This window comes from Lolium perenne, chromosome 7 (genome assembly GCF_019359855.2).
Source record: "Lolium perenne isolate Kyuss_39 chromosome 7, Kyuss_2.0, whole genome shotgun sequence".
NCBI classification, from domain to species: domain Eukaryota; kingdom Viridiplantae; phylum Streptophyta; class Magnoliopsida; order Poales; family Poaceae; genus Lolium; species Lolium perenne.
Window position 1 is genome coordinate 200,870,144 of NC_067250.2, and position 18,748 is coordinate 200,888,891.

Genomic DNA, 18,748 nt, shown 5'->3' on the forward strand with positions numbered 1-18,748 from the left:
CATGACGAAGTTGTCGGCCATGTTGTTCACTTCATCGAAACGAGAGCTTTGGATGCTCGCATTTCCGAGGAAGAGCTTGTCGAGTTTATCCCATGCTTCCTTGGCGGTCTTGAGCGACGGATATGAGCGCGGTCCTTGGGCGTGACGGCCATGTGAATCATGTTGATGGCGGTGGCATTGAGTTGGTCATCCACCACATCTCTTCTTGTCAAGTTCTTTGGGTCTCGTGGTGAGTAGCCTTCCTCGATGATACGCCAAAGCTCGGTAGATGCGCTGCGCACATGTGAACGCATTAAGAATTGCCAATTTTCAAAGTTATTTGACTCAAGTGGTGAACCATGCGACAAGATATGTGGCATGGGTATTGGAACGTTTATGGTGTAATCACTTGGTGGTGGCACCGCATGATTACTCCCTAGACGTTCCGCAACTGGTGTCTCATCCTTCCCCTTTGTTGAAGTGTTGATCTCCCCAAGCCCTTCCTTTTGTGGATCTTTTGTCGTTTACGCGACAAAATCAACAAGAGGAAATGGGTTAGCTTTTGGTGGGGGATCCTCGACACTTGCTTTAGGATCTAAGACAGGGGTCGGTTTTTGAGCAACCAACTCCATCATCATCGCCTTCATTTGGTTAACGATGGATGACTCCAATTTCTTGAGGTCATCCAACGTAGCCGTTGTGGTATCGATGGGAGATGATGGAGCGGGTGGCACAAGGGAAGGTGACCCATTCCCAACCGTCTCTTGTTCGGCCATTTCTTAGGCGGTAAAGCCCGAGCAAGAAAACCTTGCTCTGATACCACTTGAATGGATCGTAGCAAACAAGAGGGGGGGTGAATGGACCCTACGTCAAGTTTTAGCCTTTTTCAAGTTTTAGTGCAACGGAAGGTAAAGGTGATAGCTTTAGCGATAGCGGTGTTCCTACAATGATCCTAGGACAAGTGCAACAAGCAAAGGAATCAACAAGATAGTAAGAGTAAGGAGCGAGACAACCGGAGGGCGCGGAGACGAGGCGAGGTTTGTTTCCCGCAGTTCCTCCCACAAAAGGGAGTACGTCTGTGTTGAGGAGGTGCTAGCCTCACACAAGAGGCTAGACGGCCACACCACGAAGGAAGGCCTCACCTTCTTCCTCGAGAGAGCTCCACGAAGATGCTCCCCCTTCTCCACTAAGGCACCGGTCGAGGCGGTGATTCCTTCACAAGGTTGGGGCGAGCTCCACACCACAAGGAGGCTCCCAACACCCTATGGAGCTAGTACATCACGAAGCTAGCCTCCATAGCTGCACTTTCTCCAAGATCCCACCATAGGAACCCTAACACCAAGATCCACTAAGGAATAGCAAGTATTGGTGAAATCTCTCTTGGTAGAACTATAGATCGGGGTCTCCTCCACCACTCCTAAAAGTTTGGGCAAGATTGGTTGGATGGTTGGGGAGATCCTCAATGTTTAAGCTCAGCAACAATGGAGGAGAGAGAGAGAGAGAGAGGAGAGATAAAAACGAGTTGGGGAAGAAGGGCCCCTTAAATAGGCTCCTCCAAATCCAACCGTTATGTCCAGTTTTTGCCTAAGCGGTACTACCTCTTTGGGTAAGCGGTACTACCGCTTTGGGTAAGCGGTACTACCGCTCTGAGTTCGAAATCCCACAGATCTGGTCCACGTGGACACAGAGCGGTACTACCGCTCGCGGTACCGCTCGAGGTACCGCAATAGGGTCCAAACCTTACTGGACTCGAAGCGGTACCAGAGCGGTACTGAAGCGGTACTGCCGTAACTAGTTACGGTACCTGGGCGGTACTACCGCTCGTGAGCGGTACTACCGCTCCTGGTACCGCAGAGGTACCGTAACTCGTACTGTGGGTCAAATCCAGCGCAGAACTTCAGAGCAGTACCGTGGGCGGTACTAGTAGGGGTAGCGGTACTACCGCTACTAGTACAGGTAGTACCGGTCTGGCAAAAACTGATTTTCTCCCCTTTTTCTCTCCAGCCATGTCACCTTGCGATACACACACAAAACCAGAAAACCTATAAACTACGCTTCAGTCTTCCGATCTTGACGTGTCCAGCGAGGTCACCGTGCACTTGCAAATCTAACAATGATACTCAAGGCACACGGTGAGATTACTCAAGTGTTGGCATCAAACACACAAAACCCGGGGTTTAGACTTTGCTCTTTCACCGGGTTAGGAACATAGATTTTCTTACGATTTTTGTCGAGGGCGTCCATACGTTCAGGCGGAGCACGGTCGGAACCATCAAGGAGTCCCATGACATGAGCATCGCGGAAGGACGGCATCACCTGAGCCTGCCATGACATGAAGTTATCCCTGGTGAGTTTTGTAGCCGGGGGCGACCCAAGAGAAGGCCCGGAGGTGTTGTTGGAGGTTGTAGCCATCAGATCCTAGGATTTTGGGAGAGGAGGGAGGGTTGTGTTTCTGTAGAGGCTGGGAATTTTTTGAGAGAGATAAGCTCATCGGTGAGGGAGGGAGGAGATCGTAGGGAAGGTTTCCTAGTGAGATCGATCTTGATCTGAAGTCGGCGGCTAGAGGGAAGAGGAGGCTCTAGATACCATGTTAATTGTGGGAGAACGATAACCCTGATCGGGGCTTCGGGTACGTGTTAATAAGGCACAGGAAAAGCCCCCGTGGTAGTGTTACAAGAGGAGTCCGAGTTGGGTAGCGTACTACGCTATGCCAACACGTACAAGAAACAGAAAATACAAACTGCCTAACAGTCTCCAGTTTCAGAAAGCCAATGCTGCTGCACAAAAAACCTAGGGTACAATTTTGTCGATGGGCCTGCCAACACGACGACAACTAGTGGTGGAGGCCACGATCGGAGGAGGTTTAGGGACGCTAGGGTATGGTCGCCAGTGTGGTGCCACTCTGGAGTGCAAACTCCTTGAATCGTCAAATTTTGGCGAGGAACTAATTAATAAGCATAGGAAAATCAGGTTTAAATTCCATGTTTGCTAAGAACCGAGCAATGCTCGATTGACTAGAGTGTGTGTCCGTGAGCTCTCGCCCACTCATGTCTAAGGTGGAGCTTCCTTAGAGTTCCTATCTTACTTCTATTCTTTAAAGAACTCATGGGTGCTAGTTCATTGGTTTTTTTAGATACTACTGTTCTGCTTGAGTTTCGATTTTGAAAATCACTTCAAAAGTCGAATTCAAATCTAAGAGGATCAAGATGATGCTTTGCTAAGAACTGAGTGATGGTACTTTGGCTAGTACGCTTAGGCGCAAAGTTGTAGCCTTTAGGGTTCCTTGGATAGTTGGACCAGCCACATTGTGACGCTGATTCAAAGACAAAAGCCCCCACCCCCCCCACACACACACACACACACACACATCGGTGCAAACAAATAGGTTGCAATGTGTTACATGACATCGGTGCAAACCCATGGCGCCCGCATCCGTATTACCATTAGGGTAATGCGTCTTTGCAGGTATCTTCATGATATTGATTTATTCCCTTTATCGAAAAAAGGTCCGCCGTGACCGACCCTCATGCTATTGCTCTTGAGTTTTAAACGAACGTACTACGAAATTATTTTTCCGCCAATGAGTCATCTGAAATTATTTTCCCTTTGCAGGTATTGCATCGTTGCAGAGGTTAGGTGTGATTGGTATCTCCACGACATTAATTTATGCCTTTTATCGAAAAAAAGGTCCGCCGGGACTGCCCCTCATGCTATTGATCTTGAGTTTTAACGTATGTACTACGAAAAATTTGTTTTTGCCAATTAGTCATCGGAATATTAAATGACCCCAATTTATATCTGCAAAAATTGAATATTTTCCAACATTTCAATAATTTTACGGAATATCCCTTTTTGTGGGGTGGAACAAAATTTGATACCGAATTTTACTTTTGTGCTAAAAAATAAAATGTTACACGGAAGAGAAGATTCAAAAGGTTTGATATTCTTGTATCAACGAGGATCACCCTGTTTTAATTTTCTTAGAGTAGTGATCAATTGTGGATGCAAAGCACATTTGACTAACATGGAAGGAAATTAAAGTAGCCCAAACAGGAAGATGACACGATTTAATCGACATTACATGATCTCGAAATGTTGGGACTTGGGACGTCTACTGCGTGGTTTTTTTAACACAACACGGGAGAAAATTTTGCGACTAAGCTGCAAAAATGATTAAAATCGTTACGCTGGTGGGGTATGCTGCAAAGGACGGAAGGCTCAGACCTCACGCATTGGTGAGATCGGACGGCTGGAATGATGGGGCTCCTTCCGCTGGGCCAATTAGCACTGCCCAAATCTAATCCCGTTGCACTTTGAGTGCTAATCGTTGGTCTTAGGATCACTCTCCCAGCCAACTCTCTCGATCGATCGATCGAGAAAAATACATTTAAACGGGCGACATTTGACTTGATTGCCAAACTAAAAGGGCACTTCATTACTGTCCAAAAGGAACAAAAAGAGCACTTGATTTTAATTAACAACTGGGGACACACACAAAGAAACTAGGTAATGGTGGGCAAAAAGAACATGCGGCTAAAAGTAAAATCTGATTTGCCGGAACCTTTTGTCCCTCTTTTGAAAGCGTAAAGGAGGCAAAAAAAAGTAGGTGTTGATTTGTTCGTTCAAAAAGAAACGTTGATCAATTCTGCTCGTGCGGCTGATTCTCGTTAAATCGTGAGCGAGTGAGAGTTCAACGGCTATATCATCATGGCTAAGGATGGAAACTTTACCCATATCGTACTGACATGTGAATCTATGCAACTGAGTAACTTAGTTATTAAGTTTATGAATCTATGTTAAATGATCATCAATTGTCAATATATCGCGTGACTCGCTTACTCTTGTTGACTTATGAGTTATAAGTATGAGATTGTGTTTTCTAAATTTTAATAATTATCATATAATCAACTAAATGTTATTTGAGTTGAAATAATTGATTTTTGTGTCAATGAGATGTCGATGAATGTAAAATTATGAGTAATGTGCGGAGGTGGTGCTTTGGCTCATAGGTGCATATAAATCTATTATTAAAAATGCATAAACAAAATCTAAAATGTCAAAAGATTCCAAAATAAAAGTTTGCATGTACATCCGGACATTCTATACACAAGTTATCGGGAAAAGGGAACATTTTATTTGGCCTGCTACATGGATATTCATCTTAGAGCATCAAAAAATTCTTTATTACATGGGACACAAAAAATGTTCCTTTTTACCCGAAAACTTGTGTACGAACATAGAATGTCTAGATGTACCTGTGAAATTTTATTTCAGATTTTTTTTTTTGATATTTTGAATTGTGTTTCCATACAACGGGTTCATATGCACCAGTGAGCAAGCTGAATTAGATTTTCCATAATGCGTGTACTATATTATTTATCCGTTGGATATCCGATGAGTACGGATACCCATCGATTATAGATGCGGAAATGTTTCATACACTTGGGTGCAGGTATGAATAGAATTTTATACCCACTAAGTATACGGACGTGCATATGATATTGCTCGATCCTATCTATCATACCCTACCATTGCCATCCGCATACGATGGTTAGCAGTAGCACTAGCAATCCAAGTCTGATAAAGACAAAAGCGTTGTCCTAGTGATGGTCCAAAGGCTAATCATGTTGCCTATGCATACCAAACTTCTTTGGCTAGCACCGTCCAAGAGTTTTGCGACTTCATCCTCTCCACGTTTTTCCTCTCATGGCACGCGATCCACATTGGACAGCGGCCGAAGAAGGGGAGCAGGGGAAAAACTAAGTTGCATATATGGTACTGTAGCTTTGAATGTATGAGCTAGTGTTTTTTTTCGATTGTCATTGCAGTACATATGCAAGCAAGATATATGTACAGAGTACTACCTCTATTCCAATAAATAAGTCTCGTATAATTTTTATAAAGTTAAATCATCTAAAGTTTGACTAAGTTTTTACAAAAAAAAATCAATAACATGCAAAATACGAAATCAATATTATTAGATACATCATGAAATACATTTTCATATGATATCTGTAGAATATTATATTTGTTGATACATTTTTCCCAAATTTTGGCCACATTTTGCTTAGATTGAATTTTTTTAAATGCCCTATTAATTAGAACGGAGGTAGTAATTAATTTGCTCCCAGCTATGTAAAAACTGAGCAGTCACTTTCCCCCCTCCCCAGCTCTCACCTTGCCAGTATCCTTGAGAGGTTCTCTCCTCTGACCGGGCCACCGACAGCCGCTCCGCCGGATTAGCTGGCCGGAGCTGGCTTAGGTAGGCGCCGGAGTAGTTTAGGTCTTAGATCTGTAGGTTGTAGTTCTTTTTTCGGCACTTGCCGGAGTTTGGGCGGCTGCCCAGTAGAAGAGGTGGAGCTCCGAATCCTGGCCACCGGGTTCATGGCGCTTCTAGGGTTCCTGCTCTCGGTGTTGTTGCCTCTCTGGTTGAAGCACGGTTTCGGAAGCAGCAACACCGCCTTCATCAATAAATATGTGGCTCCAAGATCGCATCTCCTCAGATCTGGCTTCGTTCTGGACGACTCTCGGCCGGCCGTGGTGGCGAGGGAGACCTTCGTCCAGGTCAAGCAAGGTATACTAGTTCTTCACTCCTGGCCGGCCATGGTGGCGAGGAGGTGTTGAGGAACGGTGCACCGTTTTTGGGTCTGGGAGCTGAGTCTTCCCCCTACCGTCGAGGCTGCTCTTGCTTGAGTGGCTCTCTGCTGCTGTCTTCCCCGGCCTGCCATGGTGGCGAGGAGGGACTCGACAGTAGCGTTGCTCCTCATGCTGAGCGGCATCGGCGCATGCCTGAGAGGTGCTATGGATCGATGCGCTGCAAGGTCCTCCGAGCGGAACACGCGACGTCTCTCATCGGCGTTTCGATTCTTGGCCGATAGGGCGGCCCAAGTTCAACCTCCTTCGTGGAGGCCTCCTTCGAATCTCTGCCCCGGAGCTTGACGACGTCCTGTCTCCAAGTGGTTCGTCCCCGGCGACAGTTCATCAGCCGGCGGTGGAGATTCTTCGCCGGAGATGGGCTTTCGAGCACTCTGCCCTCGAATCTCGGCGGCGACGCCTTGAGATCACCGGCGACTGGTGGTGGAGACACGCAGGCACTGGATTGCTTTTCTTGTTTTTGTGCCAGGGTGTTGTTTGTAATTTTAGAGACCCTTATCTCAAATTTTCTGGTTTCTCCGTGCGAGTGATGAAAAAGGAACAGTATGTACTTTGTACCCGCCACGTGGTTAATGAATGGTTTCCACGGCCTTTCTAGGCCCTTCTTGTTCAAAAAAAAAACTATGTAAAAAATACGTTGCTCCTCAATTGAGTAATCTTGCTAGGATCAACCCCAAGCACCAAAGATCCTCCGAAATTCGTGGGTTCGGGCAGTACTCGGTAGTCAGGCAGGTTGGCCAGGATACAACGGCCGCCGACGTTTCTTCAAAACTTTGACGTCTCCACTCACTAAAAACACACGGAAAAAAGGCCAAGCCCAGAACAACGATGGGATCGGTGCGCCGCGTATCAAAGCTTTCTCACACGCTCAACTTGTGCCGATCGTGCCTTGCAAAAAAGGAAAAAAGGAGAACTCGCGTGGGATGCGATGATCGAAGATGAAAGGGAACAAGAGGATGAGAAAAATGTGCTGCCAGCCAACGTACGGTTGGTGTTAATAAGGTGTTGTATCTCTTGTCCAGTAGACATCGAACTTCACATTTGACGCTTGTATGTATCGTCAAAATGGATTATTCATTCAAACATGGGAAAATTCACTTTTGATTATAGGTGCATATGTTTCCTATACCTGAAAAATACATTTAAATTTTTAAAAAAAATCTGAAAAAATATTTCGCAGGTACATATCCACATTCTATGTGCACATGAAAAGGGGCAATTTTTGTGCTCTATGCAAAAAAATGATAAAAAAGAATGTCTCGTGCAAACCCTTATTTTAGCATCAAATTTTGTCTTTTTTACATAGCCCACGTAAAATGTCATTCTTTCGTGAAACGACTTGGTAAGCACATAGGTTGTGAAGATGTTCACACAATTTTTTTTTGGATTGTTCAAACATTTCAAAATGTGTTTAGATTACATTTTAGATAAAAGGAAATGTGACCCAGAGCCAATACACATCGTCAACATGAGACAACTTGGCGGATCCTGACACACACATGCGTTATGCGTATGTACCTATGTTTATATAGGATAGCCACCTCCTGATAGTGATAGCTTGGTGCCATCGTTTGTCCCCTTCTTCTTTTAGGTGTGCTCCTTCTCCCCTTTTCAGACGGACAAATGTTTGAATTTAGAGAAATGATTCGATGGAGGATTTTCTCCATCTTCAGTTATCACCACGTATGCCGTCATACAGTGCTATGAATTGTAAACGATGCTGCCAAACATCAGTTCATTCTCAGTACATCATTCAGTCCGCGGGATGAAAATTTTGTCCGCCAAATTTCATTTCTTCTCCAGCATATTTCAGTACAGTCACAGTTAATTGTGAGCAAGGTGCAAGGAGGACACGCAAAAGGTGAGAACAGATGATAGAACAATTCCTTGTTTCGACTATAGCTAAGATTGCGGTACGGAAAATGAAGTTTTCCGCAAGGCGTAAACTGTTAATTTCTGCTAGATGGCCGTGTGTATTCCAGTACTATGAACATCATCGTTTCAACATTTACATTAGCTCAGAATGTTTGCATTCATCGGCGTAGTTCATTACTTCATTTCAGTGGGCAAGGGGCCATGTTCTTCATTTACAGCAAGCAAAATCATCCTCTACCCCTCGGAACATACCAGTCCCTCTTTGTTTGGTCGTAAGAGAGCGACGAACAGCTTCCGTTGCGGTAATCCCACGACAGCACCTTCTTCATCAAGATGCGCAGCCTCTCCGCGCCTGGACCAGGCTCAAAAACAGAGTCGTCGTCCCAGGACAAACAAGGATCAGCCCCTCCTTCAAGAACACCGTCACACCATGCACCAGGAGTGAACCGGCCTTCGGAGCGGTGCAGAAGCTCACGGTCTATCCTGTCCAAGACCTTGTCTTCCTTGGGAAACTTCCGCGCAAAGGGCGCGCCGCTCTTGACCATGTTGTTGAAGTCCTTCATGGAGAGGGTCAGGGGATGCTGCTTTGCAGGGTAGTCCCAGGCAATGTAGTGCAGGTCATGACCAACTGCAGTGCCCCGAAACTCACCAGAGTTGCAGATCACAGTATGGAAATAACCTTCTGGGGAGGAGATGAAGTTGACGTAGTACATCAGGAGGGTACGTGGGAGATTATCCCAACCCCATATACAATACTCCAGAAAGGTTTTTGTGAGCATTATCCAAGCAGAACCTGATGATCAAACATGTAATTACTCAGTATCTGTTGACCAGAAAACATCACTTAACAGTCAATAGACATATACATCAGTACACTTAGTTGCATGCGCTTACATCCTTACATGATACACAAACTTGTGTTATTCTGTACTACTATTTTTATCCATGTTTAGCAGTACGCCAGAACGTAGTAAGTCGACTTTTAATCTTTAACACCAGCTTGAAATCCAATACTTGATTTAGTTTCTCTTTCTGGTGATATAAATCCCTCCCTACAATTCTTGAATTAAGAATTCTGACAATAACAGGGTCTACTCGATGTGAATTAGGTGTAAATCAAGGTTTTTGTGAGCAGAATCCAACCAGAACCTGACGTTCAAACATGAAAGAGAGTCACATTAAGATGCATCAAAAAGTATATTTTTTACCAGAAAACACGCCTTAACAAGTTGCATGCATTTGCATCCTTACATTTTACACAAACATGTGTTATTCCATACTACTATCAATTCTTTTTATCCATATTTAGCAGTACTATGAAGTGTAGTAAGTCAATTTATAATCAGCAGGATGAAATCCAGCACTTGCTTTAGTTTCTGTTTGTGTTGACATAAATGCCTCCCTACGATTCTTGAATTCAGAATTCTCACAATAACAGGGTTTACTCAATGTGAATTAGGCTAAATGAGACTTTAGCAAAAATCTCATAAAACAAAAGGGATATTCAATTAACATAATACTCCCTCCGTTCCAAAATATAAGGCATCCTTAAATTTCACTGGTCAATGATTTACAACTTTGACTATGATTTCTACTTATGTCCACAAAATTTGTATAAATATATATGAAATGAAAGAATTGATAGAGGAATGCAACGATACTATTTATGCATTCTCAATCCATATGTTTTAGTATATATTAGTGGTGAAAGTTGTGCATCAAAGACTGCAGAAAAATCCATGCCTTATATTTTGGGACAGAGGGAGTATCAAATTATTGAGGAAAGCTGAGGGCATACTTAAGTTAAAAAAATGTGCTTCATTCATACATAAGCATACACCATTAAACCCTATGTTTGTTCCTGTTAAAGTATATGTGGATTGCCCACCTTCTCTCCACCAGTTCGGTCTTTTGGTTATACTGATTGGTGCATGAAATTTAATATGGTATCAGAGCAGAGTTCTTGGGTTCAAATGTCGACTTTCACGTGCTAAAAGAAAATTGATCTTGCCCTCTTTCTATCACGTGTAAGCATCATCGAGTCACATGACTGGTCGTGCATGAAACTTAATAGTTCCATCCTATAGAAGTTCTACTAAGAATTTGATAGGAATTGAGTTGATGTTATGGTAAGTTAGTAGGATATTGATGCTATCAATGATCCTATATAGTGTTTCTTAGAAAAAACGATTTATAATGTATTAGAAACGGACGAAACGAGTTTGCAGAAAATAAAATCATATGCATAATCAACCAGAAACTTGATTCTTTCAAAACAGCATAACGTTATAGCTAAATTTTATGTGTTCTTTCAAAAACTTTTGACCACAATACCCAGACTGATACACGAATACGAGAAATAGCCACTGTTCTTTTTGCAGAATGTACAACTTGAACTAAGAGATTATAACTGCTGAAAACACTTAAGAGGATTAGTCAACAAGTTTAAGCACGTGGGTCTTGTATGCTACTGTCTTTATTCGTAGAAATGCATAATTGCCGAAAAATGAAAATAGGAATCAGTCCTACCAGTATATAGCTTGAAAGATGTTGGCAGTTCTCGCCGCTCAGTAGTCGTAGAAAGGTCAAACTTTTTCGACAGATAGAGACCTGGATCCAGAACTATTGGTTTTCCTCTTTGCATCCTGTGAAGAAAGCACACAAATCAGCAGAAGAAAGGGAAGGGCCTAAAGAAGGATAAATCTAGATAATTTCAATCAAATCACAAATGTTTATGCCATAGAAACTTACAATTTCCATCCTGATATTTGCATGTGCTCTATAAAATTAAGATTTCTTGGCAAAGATGAGAACACGTGAAGTATATCTGTACAGAAATAACATTAGTGAACCATATATGGAGTACACCTGCTCAGAGATAATAACACTACACACATTTTAGCAAAAAGACAAAAAGTTCATACTACAAGCAAGTACAATGCCTTTTGAATGTTGCTGATTTAATGAAATTTCAAGCTTCATTATATCCTCTACATAGGTGACCTCCTTTTAGAAATAAGGTGATTCACCTCAGAGTGTTGGGAGCTGGGACCGAACACAGCAGCAGCCACCTGTGCACAGTGCCACTTCACCACCTGAACCTACCCAGGGCACCTATCCTAGACATCTATGTAAGTGATGCTTCCTCGATGCTAATAATCTTCAATGCACCGGGGGCTATCTACAACATAAGTGACAATACTGCAAAAGATATCTAGTTAAGCTAGCTCAGGGGTGGTGCAATTTATGTGTCCTTGCTACCCCATACTTTGAACGATTTTAACCTTATTACATGGAAATGTCATCATCCGCACTCCATAGCGCTCTATTTTAGACAACATGAGTAAACTCTCGGCGGGTAAATCAAGGAAATTGAAATTCTATATCGCCTGGTTTGCAACTCAGGAGAATGCAGTTCCAATACATTGTAACATGTCCCTAGACAGGAGTAATAATATTCACTGCAGGAAAATACAACAGGAAATGCTAATCAAGAACACTGACCATCTTGTGTCATGAGAGGATAATCCGAGGCGCTGAGGTTGATGAACCAGTCCCACTCCAGCCCTTCTTTGAGGAGGATCGCCACGGCGTGCAGCGTGCAGGCGACCATCGTCGGCCCCTTGTATGTCACCAGGTCGCCCTTGGCGATCACCCGCACGTTCCCGACCTGGCTGAACATCGGGTCGCCCTTGACGTACATGGCCAGGTCGATCCTCTCCCGAGGCGGCGCCTCCAGATCCAGGTGCAGGATGTACTGGTTGCGCGGGTGGTATATCGCCTGCAGCACCCTCCGCATCCGCAGGCCGTCTCCCTTGGTGCCCTCCAGGAGATACGCCAGCCGGGGCGGCTCGGCGCCGGAGTCGTCCGAGTTCACGGCGGCATTGTCGGGATTGTCTCTGTCATCACTGGCATTTGAAAGCTGGTTCTTGGTGTCAGACTCGAGGGATTGTGACGGTGAGCGGCCATCGTCGTCCCAGTCGGTGAAGGAGGCCACGTCGAAGATGAAGGAGTCGTCGGCGCCCAAGTAAGGCGGCGCGAAGAGGCCGCAGGCGGCGGCGAGGAAGAGGGTGGCCGACACGAGGAGGCTGGCGAGGAAGGGGACCAGCCAGCGGCGGTCGCTGAAGGGCCGGCCGGGACCGGAGTTGAGGCCCCAACTCTTCCTCATTTCCTCGCGCGCATTCAGTTATGCCGCAGCGGCGGAGCTACAGAAATGTCAACGGCCAAAGATTGAGCTTCCGAAATCGTCCTAATTCCGGGATACCTGTATTCGCAGATCACATCAAGAACCGTGGGCGAACTCGAATTTCTAGCCATCTTTCGCATTCACCAAATCCCCAATTCGTCAATCGGCAAATCGGAACCCAAGGGGAGAAATTCGAAAGAGCTTTACCTGCGCTGCCCTGCGCCGCCACTTTACCAGACCGGGTGCCGCGCCACCGTCCTGCGCTGCTTCCAGCGAGAAGCCCGCCTGAGAGATCCAGAACAGTGGGTGGCTCCGTCGTCTCCAAGCTTCGGCAGTGGTTGAGCTCGGTAGCGTACACAGAACTGGCAACAGAAAAAAAAAAATCCGCTGAGTTTGAGGTCGGCGACATGGGCAACTGATCGGGTCCGATTGAAATATCCGGCCCAACAAAATTGTTTATTCAGAGAGAGATCTTTGTAAGGACATCTCCAACGGCCCAATGTAAAGGGAACAAATTTGTTTCTATCACATTTTACACTATTTCAAATTATGTCTCAAAATCTATATAAATGTTTCTATCTATCAATAAAAATGTGTTTGCAAAATTAAGATGCACCAGGCTGATCGGATACCCGACATAAACAGACAATCATGGTCGGTAGCCAATTTCGTGTTCACAGCCAGACCCAAAAGGACACAGACGAACACTTTTAGTGTCCATTTGCGTTGGGCCATTGGAGATGCCTTGCTTCCACGCAGTAAAAAATTGGTCTGCCCCAGGCCAGCATCCCAACGCAAAGTGATTGGCTCGTCCGTGGAGGGCCACAAATGTGTAGGCATGGACACAACACGAATGCATCGATCGTATGTGTTCTTCAAACTCAGACCCGCCTGGCAATGGCCTTCAATGGCGTCGTCCTTTTTAAGCGCGGGTCATCGGCAATGCTCCCTGACATCGCCCCATTGCCACCTCCTAGTCTAGTCGGCAACTTCCACAATGCACTATGGACAAAAAAGCGTTCCCATGGAGGAAGTCGCAGAAAGACAACAAGGTCGGGCCTCCTCAGGGAAGCCGAAGAAGCCACGCAATCGCTTATCAACCCACCGCCTTGTGGCCACGGAGGAGGGCCCAAAGATGGAAAGGGAGCTCTTCCTGGGCGAGGAAATATGGGATGGCACGGACGACTGCCTCGGCCACCTCGCCTACATGGAGGAGGTGGCCAATGAGGAGGGAACTCTGGACCGGCTCTAGATCCAGCCTGACGACATCCACAACGAGGAGGCGACGAAGTTTGCATTTCTGGTGTCCCAACAGCCTGAGCTGTCGCGGCCACAACAAGCCATACCAGCATGGTCATGTTGTCATGCGTCTCTAAGAACGAGGAAGTTAGGATGGCATTGGAGGCCACATCTGCGTCGTTGCCCGCACCTGCCCTAGACGCTCCTCCCGCGCTTGTGATCACCATGGATGCATCGGTGCCCAACTGGCCTTGGGAGATGCTCGTGCTCGTCAACCTGACACAATTTTCTGACGACGACGAGTAGTGGGCTATAGTTTAAAGTACTTGAGCATCGTGTGTTTTTGTTTTTATTTTTATTATATCTATGTATCGTCACCCTTGTATATTAACCTTCTCTCCGCTACTTGAAATAAAAAAATATTAGTACATTTGGTCGAGCCAATGGGGCCTGCAAACTGATCTTCCAGCCAGCCAACGATAACAAATTAATGTTCACCGCCCAACTCTGACCAATCAAAACGAATTCTTTTAGGAGTAACATACATCAGGGTCACCAAACTCAACAGCCTAGCCCGCCTCCATCACCATACATAGAAATACACATTCTATGATCACTAAATACGGTTTGGAGGCCCATCGACGGTCACTATGCGGTGTAGCTATGCGTATTTGCTAATATGGCGAGAAAACGACCCTAGTGTCAAACAAAACTAGATTCCAGCTATGTATTTTATTTTCCAAAGAAAACCCTAAACTATTATTTTTTTAAACTACTCCAACCTCTCCCACTGACTGGTCAAAAACTCAAATGCTCATCTTTTTCCCGAAACATCCCCTCAATCTCCAGTGGATCCCACCAAGTGTCTTTTGGCTCCCATCACTCTGGTCAGAAAAAACCCCATCGCGCGCCCTCAAATCCGCCAGTGCTTCAGTTCCCTTGCCGACGGAGAGTTCCTTCTCTTCTCCTCTATCATCGGCTCGATCACGGAGACCAAACATCGCCGAATAAGCTGCGGACATCGATGACAATTACGATGGCGAGGCTGCATCACCCTAGCTGAGGACCTCCTCCGTTGGCTGCATCGAGGTTACTTGCGGGGAAGATTCTTTGGCCAGATGCGGCCGACAGGGAGACAACCTAGGACGCAGCCGCTGAGGAGAAGGGGATGCCAGTCCTAGCCACAACCGAAGTTCCTCTGGATCTCAGTCAGCCAGATTATGGCACCGCTCGGCCTCGTCGTCTGGTATACAATCATGAGGTGACACGACCGGTGAGAAGCAGGGGCCGGTCAAGCTAAGGGAGAGGCGCGGCGGAGAGGAAGGGCGTTGGGAGGGGAAAGACTTATCCCTTTATTGATTTTGCGTTTTAGCCCTCTTCGACTTTTATTATTTAAAATAGTCCCTCTGTACAAGGCATTGCTTGACAGGCAGGTCCCACTAGTCAGCCACATCAGCGAATACATCTTTGTACACACGCTGGTGACCATCGATGGGTCTCTCAACCGTATTTAGTGACCATATAATGTGTATTTCTCTATGTATGGTTATGGAGGTGGGCTAAGGATGCCAACTTCGGTGAAGGAGTTTGTTTTGTGTTCAGTGGGTTTGAGATAAGGGCATCTCCAACGGGGTGATGGATTTCAGACGCCTAAAATGTCCTCGTGCGTCCGTTTGCGTCGGCCTAAATGGTCGAAATCGACCGCGCGCCTGTTTGCGTCGGGGGTGGCTCCAGCGGCATGATGCATTTTTTCAATTTTGCATTTTTTTTACAAAAAACATAATGTACATAGTAAAATAAAGGAAAGTAAAATAAAAAACCTAAGAACACATGTGCCTAGTGGTCGTTGTGGTGACACAGCATACCACTGCATGTTATAGTACACACGTCGTTGATATAACACAAGTGAAACACAGTTCCACCCATATTACATCCCTCAGATCGAGTGGTACAATAGAAACATATGTGAGTCCAAGGCATGTCTATAGAAGTACACACGAACTGTTTACATAAGATCAACACAGCCTCCTACTTTACAGTGAGGTAAAACTTCAAATAAAGCTCTAGAAGAACGACTCGTAGTCTATCTTATTGTTATCACTATCTCTAGAGATACTAGGCTTGCTATAAAATTCTAGCTACTTAGGTGCTAGGATTAGGGAAATGTTCCCTTCTATTACTAGTCTAGGTTTCCCACTCTAGTTGCTGCAGAAGTTGACTTCATTGACTTCTCGCTTGAATTCTTCATCTTGTTGCAGTTGACTCCTTTGTCTTCGAGTTCCACGGTAGTTTATCCTCTGGTGCCTTGATTTAAGAAGGGGGTTCAAATGGGAGGGAATGAGTACGAGCGTACTCAGCAAGTTCATATTAGGAAATAGGTGTATCATGCACCAGCTACAGCCATAGATCAGAAAGTCGTAGGCCAATGCAAGTTTTCATAAACATTTCTTCAAAAGGTTTATTTTATTCTGAAAACTATGCCCATCAGTCTTCACAGGTTGACCAGAACTTCACGGAGTTCCTTTCCTGCCGCGTTCGTAGTTCCCTTCCCGGAACAGGGAGTGACAAGCCACAATTTGATACACTCTGCAGAGGTGCGTTACTTTTCCCATAAGAGAACGTATCCCTGATACCAACCGAGACACGTTTCTCGTCCACACTTCCTTGGTGTGGGGCCATGTGTCAGATCCAAGCCAATCATTGCCTTCTCCGCGACCCCGCAGACCCACCCTTTTGTAAGTCTGTCCTGCCTTTTATCTATGGAGAGACCGACCCGGGCATTTGTTCTCACCTTTACCATTAAGGTAGACCGTTCCGAACACTTCATATGCCCTTTCCTATACACCATAGATAGACCGACCCTGACAACCCTTACAATCCTTCATAGACCTTTAATAAGTCTGCCCTTTCCTGTATCTAATGGTAGACCATGATGGACCACCGTCGTCACCTTTACCAATAGATCGACCAATCCAGGCAACCCTTATCACTAGTCCGTTGCGAGAGGAAAAAGGTACAACTGACTTCCCCAGAGCCATTATAGATCTTATGGTTAACGCGATATGTACGGCGCTAGAATCACTGGATGGCATTGGTACTTAGTCATAGATGAGTAGTATCCTTGTAATGGAACCTCCACCAATCAACACATACCATGGTTCCATTGCCAGCCACATAGTCATATTCATAATTGGAAAAGTAACATGTTATTTTCAATGCAGGAGTGATATGTATAGTACTTTGCATATAGTTTGATAAAAATAATCAAATGACATGAGCAAGCGATGAACTTGCCTTTCTTGACTACAAGATTATGCAGGCAAAAGCTTCGATATGTGATAACTCCAAATTCTGAAATACCATCATCATCCGGTAAGGACAATATTTAAAGAACTGGCAAAGATGCTATCATGCATATTATGAGATGCAATCGTTCCGAGCGTAACCTAACTTTGATGATTTAGGATTGGTGAGTTGTAGAGATTTTTTTAGGGTGTGTTGCACTTTTAGGATGGTTCTCAAACAAGGTTCTTATTAGGGTTGGTTGTATTAGCATCATAAACAAATGATATAATACATCATAATAAGCATACACATAAATGAATTATAGTTGAATAATATTTAAAGAACAGTTGTCAATTTTAAGTTTCTATGGTGCATGGTTGATGATTACCTATATTATACTTCAAAAGAATAACTTTTTAAGAACATATTGAACAAGAATAAGAACTACTATAATTAGGAGCTATGGGCTTCTAGGGTTTACCATTAACATCACATTTGCTTCACTTAAGTAATTAATAATGGTTTCCTAAGCTAATTGTTTTATTATTTCCTAAATAGGGTTTAGTTGAATAGGAGCATGTGATGTGCATTACTACACAATGTTGGTATTAGGGTTGATCACCATGGTTTTACTAGGTAATGTTGGTTAAGGGTGATTCCAATGGTGTGATACTAAGTATGGTGATCAATTGTGTTAACATGTGAGTAACAAGCTAGGGTTTATACCTAGGTGCACTAGTCGATCATACAGGATTTATTCAAGAATAATGGCATGAAATGATGATCTCATATGATTAAGCCTAAATTCAATTTTAGTGGATCCTGACTTTTATTAATGGATTGCACAATAAGGATCTATAGGTAAAGTGAAGTTCATAAGATCATATGTGATAAACCTCTAGAGTTTTAGGATTGCAACTAGTTTCGGGTGTTCACATAAAATAATGGGATCAAGGTTCTTGTTCATATTAGAATTAGGGTTTCTAAATTGTGATATCATTTATAAAATGATAATTGGTAATGGAGTTGTAGTTGTTAACTACTTTGAAGTAAGATTAATAACGGTCTTAACATTTTATCAATTTAAAAGTATTTAACAAGTAGAATAAATACTAGTTAGGGTTTAATTTAGGAATCATGGTTTCATAGTTATGATTAGGTTTTAAAATAATAACTTGCTAATTAAAAATGTTTGAGTAAACAATTTTTGAACTAACAAATTAATATTAGCTTTTAACAATTTCTTGTTTTATTATTATTTAAGAAAATGGTAATTTGCAAATTAGGTTTATGAATTATCACTAATATTTAAGTTGATGCTATATGATAAAGAATTCAACCTTAAAGTTTTATTTACTTATTGAATAGCTATTATTTAATTTTGAAACTTATCTAATTATTGAATTCAAATTGTATTTAAAACAAATGAAAAGGCATAATTAATAAAGTTAAAAATAAGTGAATTTTTATTTTGACACACATTTTTATTTTATATTTTATTTTTGTGAGCATTTTGATATATTATTTATT

General features: G+C 43.7%; 1 protein-coding gene across 1 annotated transcript; it reads right to left on the reverse strand.

Moving 5' to 3' along the window:
• Window positions 1–8,578: 8,578 nt before the first annotated feature.
• Window positions 8,579–13,072, reverse strand: LOC127314488 (beta-glucuronosyltransferase GlcAT14B). The gene is made up of 5 exons (XM_051344954.2): window positions 12,902–13,072; window positions 12,013–12,772; window positions 11,260–11,335; window positions 11,038–11,153; window positions 8,579–9,301 (listed from the first exon to the last, which is right to left on the reverse strand). The coding sequence occupies exons 2-5, from the start codon at window positions 12,674–12,676 to the stop codon at window positions 8,736–8,738; spliced, it is 1,422 nt and encodes a 473-aa protein (XP_051200914.1). The 5' UTR covers window positions 12,677–12,772; window positions 12,902–13,072; the 3' UTR covers window positions 8,579–8,735.
• Between the last annotated feature and the right edge of the window lie 5,676 nt (window positions 13,073–18,748).

Excerpts from the sequence above, each read along its gene's own strand:
- LOC127314488 (XM_051344954.2), bottom strand. The coding sequence starts at position 12,676 with ATGAGGAAGAGTTGGGGCCTCAACTCCGGTCCCGGCCGGCCCTTCAGC. Across the intron at positions 11,336-12,012 it reads TCCTCTCATGACACAAGATG|ATATACTTCACGTGTTCTCA; the intron begins GTCAGTGTTCTT and ends ATTTCTGTACAG. Across the intron at positions 11,154-11,259 it reads CAAATATCAGGATGGAAATT|GATGCAAAGAGGAAAACCAA; the intron begins GTAAGTTTCTAT and ends CTTTCTTCACAG.